Genomic DNA, 11616 nt, shown 5'->3' on the forward strand with positions numbered 1-11616 from the left:
TTAGATAAAAATAGAAATATAATGAAACCTGAAATTATTTGAATATTTTAAAAGTATATCTTAAAATATATGTTATATGTCATCGCGTTTTAAAGACAAAAGTTTTGATAACCTGATTATTCTGGGAAATTTTTGAAAATTCCGTTAGTTAATTAAAAATTATATGAGAAGATTAATATGTAAAAAAATTTGTTAAACATTTAAAAAAATTTTCGAACTTATTGCGTTATAAAAATGCGATTTTTATGAATTGAGTAAGTTGGTTTCTAAGAAGATCGACGAGATGATACATTGAATAAGAATTTATACGTAACTAGTTTTGGAGTTTTCTCACTCTTCAATGCTTCTTGGACAAGTTGCGGAAAGCTCGATCGTGAGGATAAAAAGTTGCCCTTTCTATAATAACTTTTTTCTTCGCGAAAAATTTCTTGTCGAAATAAATCGTCGCGTCACCGGCGGGTTATTTTTCATCTGGTACTCGCGGTTTGATATATACGCGAAAGGGTTGACACTCGACTTGGCACTTGATGCAACTGCTAAACAGCATTTTATCTTTGAAAATTATATTACAACTTTCTTTTCTCACTTTCTTTCCTCCGTGGAAGAAAATGCCAAGGCGAAATGAAAAAAGATCAGAATGAAATAGCTGTACGTTCATCCTACCCTGAAGAATGTTTCAGCGAAAATTAAAACGTAGTTTGCGCATGCGCGCACTTCTCTACAGCAGTAATTTCTGCGTGTATTTTACCCTCATTCCATCACCGAGGAATTTCCACTCACCATTCCGCTTTTACCGCAACAAATGCAGCACTTTTTATGGCAAAACGAAAGCTCTTATTCTATAGATACTCTAATAAATTACATTAATTACTTTTTCTGCATATATGTAATTACATTTTGCACATCTAGAAACGGAGTATTTATATAAAAAATATAATGATCACATATCGATTGTATTTATTTTTTCTATATAATTATTATAAAATATGATACTCGAAATTGACAAGTTTCGTCGATTGTTTAATATTGCTCTTGAAATATGTATATTAATTCTTTAGTTATCTATATTCATAATATTGATCAGTGAGATAAAATTAATTCTGTATGTGCATCTGAGGGAAACTGGTTCGCAAGAAAATGTATCCAAAGAAATATACACTCGCAGTCAGTAAACCTGAGTGTATTGTACAGGGCGGCCGATAAAATAGCTAGGTGTGGATAAAGTATCTGTATTCGATACTTCTTCACTCGACCGATGATATAAACGCATCGAGCTAATACCTGAAACGTGAATACTTGAAAGCAGCGGTACTCAAGATGTAGTCTAAGTTATATGTTATATTATCTATAGAGTCTATAAGTGTCGATAAAATTTCAGCATATCTCTATCCGGTCCATATCAGAGAGGGCATCAAGAGTATTCATTTTCTGATATCATCTAATCTCACTCGTACAACAAGATGAAAATTAATAAAAATTATTTAAATTTAAAATTTATAAAATTAGTTTGTCAGACGTATGGTAATTACTGAATGTGTAGAACGATTTGCGAATTATGGATACGTGTATTTAGTGAAAAGCAAAACAATGATACTACATGCTAATTAATTTGTATCGTAGTTGAGATTGGTGCACGTACAAACATCTTCATTTGCGATGTATTTACCTTTAATTAACGCATTTAATAAAGCAACCGCGATATTTATTGCGATAAAATATTAATGAGATACTATGACTATTACATGATTCCAAAATGAATAACATATTAAACGCGACAGAGATTAAATCGGAGATAAAATTGCCGAAGTGATCGACGATGCGTGGTCTCGTTTAAATAATGATGTTGATGTTTGAGTCATGCCGCACACACGGTATATAATTCTACAAAATAAATCATATAATTATTACCTACCATACAGTTATTTGGCATACAAATTACCAAATCAATTGCGTGAAATTCTTATGCTTATATCAATTTCATAAAAATTTGCATATTTATTCATTAATTTTTTTTACACAAAATTGATTGTTCGCACATGAAAAATTTTCAGAAGCAGCCGATATAATTACATAATAACGACATAAAGTCATAAAGATGGTATTTACATAAAGTAATTACTGAACTCTTGATCACTAAAACTTTTATATAATTATATAAGTTATATAAGATATTATTTTATAATTTAAATATTAAATTCGTTTTAAACGATGTAGATGTCATCACAAAATTCAAAACTGCTTTTCATTTATATTATTATATGCAGAAAACATTGGAAGAAGTAAAATTATGCACGCATATATAAAATATATGTCACAGAATACATACATACATTAAATATACAGAAATATACATAAAATTATAAATTCTACCTCGAATTTTATTGCAAAGTATAGATCATCTAAAGCGGACTTTACAGAAAGGCTTTCATAGTTAATACACACGTTGCTCTTTCGAGATATTACAATTGTCTGAATTTTGGTGCCTTGAGGCAGCACCCGACATTCATGTAAGCTGGAAACCTACGGAAAGCCTTTAATCCTGGGGTAGCATTAAACCATTCTTTGGGCCCGCGTTATCCCTGGAGTCCCGAAAGGGTTAAGTGACGAATAACTGTACGGCTTACGTTAATTCCTCGCCTGCCCTATATATCGCACAATTGCGCCGAAGCAGGGGAAACCACGCACAAGTTCGGATGTTTATGCTTCGGGCAAAACCAGGAGGAGTGCAACCTCTAACGGGGTAACTCTTGCCTCGCCGCCTTACTACGGCAATAAGCATGCGCTTATATGGCTCCCTCATGCATATTCGGCATAGGCAAAGTTTACGACGAATTTGCCCGTCGGCTAGTCTCGCGCTCGCAACTAACTAATTAACTATCACGTCGGATAATTTTCGATAACCCGCGATTGCGCGCAGTTCTCTCACATGTTACGCGTAATCAACCTGTCGCCGCTTATCTGCAACGCGGGATCCAAGCACGCAAGTTGACGTAAGTCCCTGGTTACTAGGCGACGACGAGGAATTTTGAATAATTTCGAACGAATTGAAAACGCAAAATGTTTTCCAATTCAAATGCGGTTCCCTCAATCCCGCGGACGAAACTAAAAGCAGGTTTAATCAAAAGGGTGTAAAATCTGCATGTAGAAAGATATAAAATATAGAATTATTTTTTGTCTAATTTCTAGGACCTATAATGTAATTATATAGTTGAGCAAAAAAAAATTTGAAGATATAAAGATCTGGAAAAAAAGTTTTACTTGTATTAAAAATTCTCTATAGCCAAGAAAATACAGACATTTCATTATTATATTATAGAAGGTAGTTGTTCCAAATGATTGTTGAAATTAAAGACGCTATTCGGCGAAACGACATTTTCATAATCGTAGGAAATAACATTACATTCGCACCTTCGTTTCTGACGCTATAAACTTTTATACGAAGGAAAATTTCCATTGTATGTCGTGTCAGGTTTCTGTAAATAGAAAACGTTTTCATAAAAAAGAAAGTCGGAAGCACTTGTTTTGTCGTGAATTATTAATGACAACGATGTTAATATGAAAAGGATAAAAAAGAATAACTCAAAAATTTTATTAAAAAATATATTGCACCTACTTATCCTAGAAAGAAGATAACCGGAGACATATTTATTTAATGTTAAATTTCTTGCTACATTTTCTTCAATTTTTTTCGATAAATTGCTTTAGAAAAATATCACAGCTCAATTGTGAGCCTTTTCAAACAGCTACACATTTAATCTAAATTTTATAATTCTAAATGAGTGATACATGAATGATTGCAAAATTTTTGTTGTCTTCACATTTTCGATGTACTAGCTTCAGCAAGTTTCTTCGACGATTCTCTTACGGGTTGCGGGAAAAATAAAGATATGCAGAAACAGACTGTAAAAAAGAGAAATATATATTAAATGATTATATATTTAACAAATTATTTCATCTCTAAAAAAATTAGGTTGAATCAATTATAATTCAAAATTTTAGATGCATTGTAGAATATCACCTTTAAAGAGTATTTGTGATATAACTTGATTGAGAAATCAAATTTATCAGTCTTAAAATGATGCGAGGTTCGTTGAATCTTTATAATTTTTATCACTCGGTTAACTTTTTTTTCAACCCTCAATTTAACATTAAATTGAGACTAACAAAAGAAATTTCGCATTAAAGATTCAATTGAAATTTATCATCGCGCGAAACAGTGATTCGGTATAAAAGTCTTTTTATCCGCGAGGTGTGATACGATCCGTTATATACGAAGAGGATTAAATCGTCGGGCGTTAATCGTACCGGAGAAGAGGCATCCCAATCCCATGAAAGCGAGGATGCACTCGGTGCCCAGAAGCGCGGAGAAAATCAAATTTCCCACAACGGCGGCGATATTTCCAATGACGGTGAGGACGCTGGTGCTTGTGGCTCTGAAAACGAAAGATTCATTTCCGCCGACCGAAATTATATTTATCTCGCGCGGCGGCGCGTATCCCTCTTTTTCTCGCGTTAACGCACGACGATGATAAAGCGACGAATGGAGAATTGCATCCGATAAAATCTCGAGGCGCGGCCTCCCCTCCCTCCCTCCCTTCCCCCCCTCTCCACCCCCTCCTTCCGTTCACTCATTCGCGCGTCTGCCACGCGGTCGCAATTAATCTCCAGGGTTACGCGTGGGGTTGCGCGAGCGAGAAGAGCCGAGAGGATACGGTCGCGCGCGCGTCAAAGAGACGCGCTTACATTACCTTAATGGGACGGGAATAACGTCGACATTCACCGCGGTAACGATATTACCCGCTATTCTTGTCGTCACGATAACCGCCGCCGCCAGCGTCAGCATGTACGGCGGAGACTGCGCCCAATTTATTCCGAAACTGCTTGCCACCGATATCAGGAAGGCCATGACTGCAACAATGGTGTTGTATCCGTTAATTTACGGATTATTTCCGTGCAAGGGTGGTACACGAATAATTGTGTGTCCCGTAGACAACGTTTAACCACTTCTATATACACCGCGTGAAAAATTATGCGACAAAACTTAATGGCATTTAGGAGAGAAAGGAAAGACATTTTCTATTTTGTCGTTACAAAGTACGCGTTGAATAATATAGAATACGTTTCTATAATATTATTTATTTATTGCGCGTGCTCTGTTAATGTGAATTAATTGATAAATATTTTCTTGCAAGTCTTGCTTGATATAGAGAAAGACGGCAATTTTTTTATATCTTGCATAAATATATATATCGAGGGGGTAACCACTTAATGTAATCGTGGGACAGTGTCCCCGAAATCATTATGAAATCTTTATGAAATCCCGTGTAATCGTTTGCAATCAGATGTAATTGATAAAGTCAAATGAAATCATGCGGAATCATTAGAAATTATAATGAAATCATATGTAGTCAGCAGAAATCATTTTGAATTTTCGTGTAATCATTGGAATCATGTGTAATCATTATGAAATCTGTGATGAAATTATGTGTGGCACGAGCACTTTCCGTAGTAAATTGCGATCAAATTCAAGATAATATGCTATTTATAATTTTATGTGTCACATCAAATCCTAAATGATTACATGTGCAATCACGAAAATGCATTGTGTAATCAGATGAAATCATTACTTTTATGAAATGATTTCATATGTAATGAAAAAAATCCATTTGCAATCAGATGAAATCATTTATAATCAGATGAAATCGTTTGTAATTAGATGAAATCATGAAATCAAATGAAATCATGTAATCTGTGGGACAACATTTTAGCTAGTGGTTACCCCCTCGATATATATATATGTAACAGTGTAATATATCTTACGCATTATAATCTGTTTTCGAAGCTTCGTGGTTGTTATGAATCCGGCGAGAAATGAGAATATGACGGCTGACGATGCAATAACGGTGGAATTTTGATAAATCACGGGATTAATTGTCCACTGGAACATAACATTATAATTATTAGGAAAAAAAAATCAAACTATAGAAGAATCTTTATAAAGTCCGTCGTTTATCGTCGATCAATAATTGTTTGAGTTATCGCTAATTAAAAATGTTGCGGTTTTATAAATGAATATTTAATAAATAACAGTACAGAAAGATCTTTGTTTCAAAATAAAATTATCGATGCGATCCACGAACTATTAAACAGACACACGTGTGTTTCACTATTAACCCTTAGTCCCGACGGTTCTTTTCGGCACCTTTAATCCCGACTTGGATCAGTAAAAACGCTTTAAAAAATCTGAAGAAATTCATGGAGCTTCTTGCAACCTTCAACTTGAAGTCCCAATCATAATATTTCGATAAAAATTATTTTTTTATATAGTTTGTTATTAAGAAATGGAGGTACCTAAGGAAAAATCACTTGTTCACTTAAAATATCATAACTTTAAGCCAAATGAAGATTATCGACAAAAATAAAAAAAAGAAATTAAAGGTGAGGAACACCTTTCGTTTGGGTCGCAAACGACCCATGAGTCCGGACTAAGGGTTAAATCTCGACAAGATCGAATCGATAGTCTAATATATTAATTGAATCATCGCGATGAAGTGTCTCTCCCGATTTCGCGGCGATTTCACCGACCTTGAAGCACGCGTCGTCGAAGTTCGTGCAGTTCAAGTATTGTCTAGCGGGTAGAGTCACGCGCGGATCCAACATCTCGCATATGGTCGGTTGCCTGTCCTTCGATGCCCAATTCGCCGCGTCGAAGTTGTTGAGGATGATGAAGAGATGCGGCACCCACAGTCTCATCGTGTTAAATCTACGCGATCGAGTCAACAGGAAAGCGCGTCGATTACTGTCGCGCCGATTGTCGTCGCGTCGACAAAAGCGCCGCGACTTTATACCCAAACTTACCCGAGCATACTTCCAAATTGGAGGAAACTTACGAAGCAGAAGGCGGGCAGGTAAGCCGTCGTCGCCAGTAGGAGCTTCGTGTTGTACAAGGAAACGCGCATTCTCTCGAGGCTCGCCTCGAGCACGGGACGCGTCAATTGCGTCTTTTGCCGAACGAGCGCTTTTATCTGCAACGAGGAAAAGGCGACGATGAAAGGCGCCCTTTTCTCGGCTCACCGAGTGAATTATGCGTCCGATTTGTGCACTGCTATCTAAATTCAATGCCGGCAGCGGTATAAAGTACGAAAGCAGACGCTATTCAATGTATATAAGAGAGATAAGGAAGAAAAATATGTGATATATATACATGTATATAATAATACATAAAGAGGAACGATTTGAATTTATCAGTGTTTTCATTAAAGTACTTATTATCAAATTCAAGAGATAATTATTGCGTATAACGGAGGATTTATTGTCTAAGATTTTTACAAGAAGAAATGCAACATTTAAATTTGGGGATGCAATATATACGACACCCGGTGCCAACATTCTGCTTTCATCCACCTAGAAAATGCGATTTGCGTCTTTCTCTACTTCCGTTTCCGTTTTACTTCGTTCTCTCGCTCTTTTTCTCTTCGCTTGCAGACGTGTCGTAAATAAAACGTGTCGTTTGTATCTAGCAGAAGCGCTACGAAGTCGCGGAGGATATCTCGCAGCCATTTGTTAGAGCCCGAAACAACGAGTTTTGCTCGATAAGCCGGTAAAAAGATAATAACGCCCGAATAATGCAATATCGTCGTTGCCCGTGTCAGAAAATGAATCTTACTTGAGAGTGTTCTGTCAAAAAAACGGCTAAAATAATGAGTTTAGATTTCTACTCTGTTTGATATATCACACCTTAAGTCGATAATCGTTTAATCTCTCAAACCCAATCTTAATAAATTCTCAATCGTATTTTTCTAAATTTTATAATAAATATATGTTTTTTTTTATCTTTATAGATTAAAATTTAGGAAATCTATAATTCATAATAAAATTTAAATTTAACAAAATATTTATATTATTTTGTACTGCATAGTTTATGCATGCATCATGCAAATATATGTATTTTGTATATCTTTATATTTTTCTTTTTAAATATGGACATATTAAAGATAAAATAATAAATAATCTATACATAGAATTATAAATAAAAAAATTAGTAAAATTATTTTCATACTCATTATTTTAAGATTATATCTCGGAAAGCTTTAGAGATTTAGGTATTCTATTTAAATATTCATATGTATCTATTACAAAAAAATTAAATAGCTAGATCCGAAAGAGACTTGAAATAAAAACGGAACCATGTTTTTTGACTTACCGGAAACGTTTCTGAAGGTTGTCTAGTGTTCATACAATACATTCTCCTGAGCAATTTCAAGGCAGCATCCGACCTGCCAATTGCCATGAGATACTTAGGGCTTTCCGGCAACATGGTCGCCGTCACGAGGCCGACGACAGGTGGTATTGAACAGATTAGCAGGTATATACGCCAGGAGTTGTAGTCTTGACCGAAGATATCGATGTGCCAATCCAATGGCAATATCGTGAAGCCTAGAACTGATGATCCGAACACTTTAATTATTGAGATAGATCTATGGCTTCCTCTTTATTAAACTCTCGTTTCCGAAAAGAGTCAAATAAATCTCTCAAGGATTTTTTTACATTACTTTCCTTGCGGTAAAGAGAACTCTTAATTATAGATAAAATTTATCTCTCAGTCTAAATTAGCTGATTCATTTCTTGAAGTCCTCGTAATTTCGATATCTCGCGCGTCCAACTGAAACTATTCGGTGTTAGTGCGATTCACCCTAGATAAAGTTCACCGGTCATTGCACACAGGTCGCCGCGATAGTGTGTGACACGTAATCTAATTTCGAACTAGTTTCGCCAACCTCTCATGCCGCATGAGATCTGCATCTTTTTTACACGTGAGCCACTCTCAGACTATCATAGTTTATATAAATTGAAAGAAAGAAAACTATAAAGACATTATCATATGATATTAATATAGGCCTATATATGCGTACGTGTTCGTGTATAATTATAATATATATTTTCTCCCCATAATTTTTCTAGTCGAATTTTAGCTCTTTTAATGTATTTTTACGTGCATTATTTATTTGCTTTCGCGAGTAACGTGTTGTTGTTGATAAGTGCGATGCATTAAACGATTTATCGCGCGATCGCGTGTTTACCTGCTGGCACGATGTTCGCTACGGCGAAGAGAAATCCCGCCCATGTGGTGAAACGCGGCTTGTACCTCGCCGAATGGAATTCCGTCAGGTACGTCATCACCATCGCTAACGGGCCGCCTGCACTGTAAATCATAGATGCGCGCGCGTTACATCTTATCGGGCGAATAAGATTACGAGGGTAGAAGGTTGCGATAAACTTTGAGAGATCGGAAAAGCATGCACTTGCACCCTTTGAGATATTTAAGAAAAAATTATATTGCAGAAAATACTACTGGGTTATTAATTACAGAAATTTAATATTGAGAATGTCTTATTAATTAGAATTTTATTAAATAATAAAATTTGAGGATATTAATAATTTCTTTTTATCAATATTGAATATGAATACATTTAAAATATTTTTTTAATAAGCAAAGCTTAATTGGATCTTAAGAGATCTCTAAAAAGTTCTCTTAGCGGTTTCTTTAGAAGAATTACGAATACTCACAGGATTCCACTGAGAAACTTGACTAATATAAATATATAATAAGATCGTATGCCACTGCTCACGATGTTCAAAATCGAATCAGTTAATAATGCGAGCATGAACAATATTTTCATGCTTACGTAGGGAGTTATGTAGTCCCATATGAAGGCAGTTGTTGTCATAGCTATAAAAGATTAACAAAAATTTTAAAAAATCAAGGATATTTAATATAAATTGCAGATATTGAATTTTATAATATTAAATTAATCGAATTTGCAATAATAGATTAATTATGATGTCATAATGTTTATGTGATAATAATGATAGATTAATACTTGATTTTTTAAGATAGTTTTTTTTAAGATTCTAGATTTCTAGAATTTTTTAATGACAAGTTGTGACCATATTTTAGAGAGAGATTGTTTCTCAGTTACAGCATCAGATTTATACGAATATTATAGTAATCTTAATCGATTTTATTTAAAATTCGTACCTATATAAGGAAATGCGACGAGCACCCCTTTGCGAAAATATGTGAGCTCCAAATCGCATTCAGCTGATGCCAAGATAAATGCGCCGGAAGTAGTATCGAAAATAGCGGTCCATGCGATTGGTAATGTTGCCAGTAGCAGAAGCACATTAAATACTCCATAGCCTAAAAGATAGATTGATAGATAAAAAAGAGAGAGAGAGAGAGAGAGACAATAATAGATCAAATAAAAAAATAATAAAAAATATTTCGCATGTGATTAAAAATGTTTACCGGTTGTTGAAATGGCTTTATTGAAATCAGCCGATTCGTCGTTAACGATGTCTAAAAAATTGAAAATCAATAATTTTACAAAGCTTTGTGTTTACGTTGTGGATTATACATATAATAAACAGTGTTATTAAAGTTTCATAATATAGAAGAGATAGACAGAATTCAGATATAAAGATCTACTATGGAAAGAGAGAGAGAAGAAAACATTTTACATTTTAGTATCAAACAGTTTCTTTAAAAGCGACTAGTTTAATGCAGCTTTAGAGTTGTCAGTGAACGCGATTTATGTATGTTACCTACGTTACATATGTTGAAAGATAAATATTGCATATTTAAATAAAATATTTACTTAAATATGCATTTGCTTATACATATAAATAATTTAATTTCTTAAACATATACCTATATATATATATGTATAAAGTTATCTAAACTAATAAAATAATTAAATATGTATATATTACGCGTTTCTATGGCGTAATAATTATAAAAAAAATAAAAAATAATACATAAATAATTTATAAATAAGATCTCTATTAGAGAACTCTTCTCTAACAAAACTAACGAGTCTCATAAAGTACATGTTTATAAAAATGTTTTCTGCTCGTTTAAACTTTTTTTTATATCTCTTTCTCTTGGCACTACACATGACTAAGAATCCGAAAACTGTTATCGAAAATTTTTATCTGCATGACACCACTAAATTACACTCTCACTGTACTGTAATCAATTCGAATTGAAGGAAGGGTTAAACACACTACGTTACGCAAGAAGGCTTTTTCTCACCGGTTATCGTAGCGATCTTGTCATTTTCACGGTCACTCGCGAGCATATCCGACGTAACTAGCTGAAGAGGCGACTGCGCTCAATGCGGTAGAGTCAGTCCCACTTCTTGAAGACGAAAATAGAAGCCTAAGTCGGCAGATTTAGGCAGCTATCTCGTTCCACGCAGATGCGCAACAAAATCAACTGCGCCGTGCGTTATTTGCCTTAAACAGAAAAGCGGCAGATGTGCTTCTCGAGAGCGGATCAGATATTCATTTTTTTTATCGGTATGCTACCAGCGGTGTCGGTAAACGACTCTACGCGTGCGGTCGAACTGTAAAACACAATAGCGTTCTGGTGAGCTTCTCGCTTGCGCAATCTGCCAATAAAAACAGGTCAAACGATCCAATTGTTAGATGCCTCTCAGCTGTTTCTCATTAGTGGAGTCGAGTTTCTTTGGAGCCACATTATCTTTACGCATATGATATTTGTTTTGTTACACCTGTTAAGGCCGTTGTCAGCGACTCCGAAAAATCATATGT

The 11616-nt window shown here is 34.8% G+C and overlaps 1 protein-coding gene across 1 annotated transcript; it reads right to left on the reverse strand.

Moving 5' to 3' along the window:
• Window positions 1–3292: 3292 nt before the first annotated feature.
• LOC114928628 (uncharacterized) lies at window positions 3293–11416 on the reverse strand. The gene is made up of 12 exons (XM_029299881.2): window positions 11096–11416; window positions 10310–10360; window positions 10040–10201; window positions 9568–9730; window positions 9081–9202; window positions 8204–8442; window positions 6859–7025; window positions 6586–6763; window positions 5821–5938; window positions 4749–4908; window positions 4306–4433; window positions 3293–3900 (listed from the first exon to the last, which is right to left on the reverse strand). Exons 1-12 carry the CDS (start codon window positions 11139–11141, stop codon window positions 3815–3817), a joined length of 1620 nt encoding a protein of 539 aa, XP_029155714.1. The 5' UTR covers window positions 11142–11416; the 3' UTR covers window positions 3293–3814.
• Window positions 11417–11616: the final 200 nt, after the last annotated feature.

This window comes from Nylanderia fulva, unplaced genomic scaffold (assembly GCF_048542155.1).
Source record: "Nylanderia fulva isolate GAGA-0341 unplaced genomic scaffold, ASM4854215v1 Scaffold20, whole genome shotgun sequence".
In the NCBI taxonomy this organism is placed as follows: Eukaryota; Metazoa; Arthropoda; class Insecta; order Hymenoptera; family Formicidae; genus Nylanderia; species Nylanderia fulva.

What these genes read in the sequence shown, in the direction of transcription:
- LOC114928628 (XM_029299881.2), bottom strand. Translation starts at nt 11,141, where the DNA reads ATGCTCGCGAGTGACCGTGAAAATGACAAGATCGCTACGATAACCG. An exon ending in TAAAGCCATTTCAACAACCG is followed by an intron (nt 10,202 to 10,309) that starts GTAAACATTTTT and finishes TCTATCTTTTAG; the next exon opens with GCTATGGAGTATTTAATGTG. An exon ending in GTTATTCCCGTCCCATTAAG is followed by an intron (nt 4,434 to 4,748) that starts GTAATGTAAGCG and finishes TTTCGTTTTCAG; the next exon opens with AGCCACAAGCACCAGCGTCC.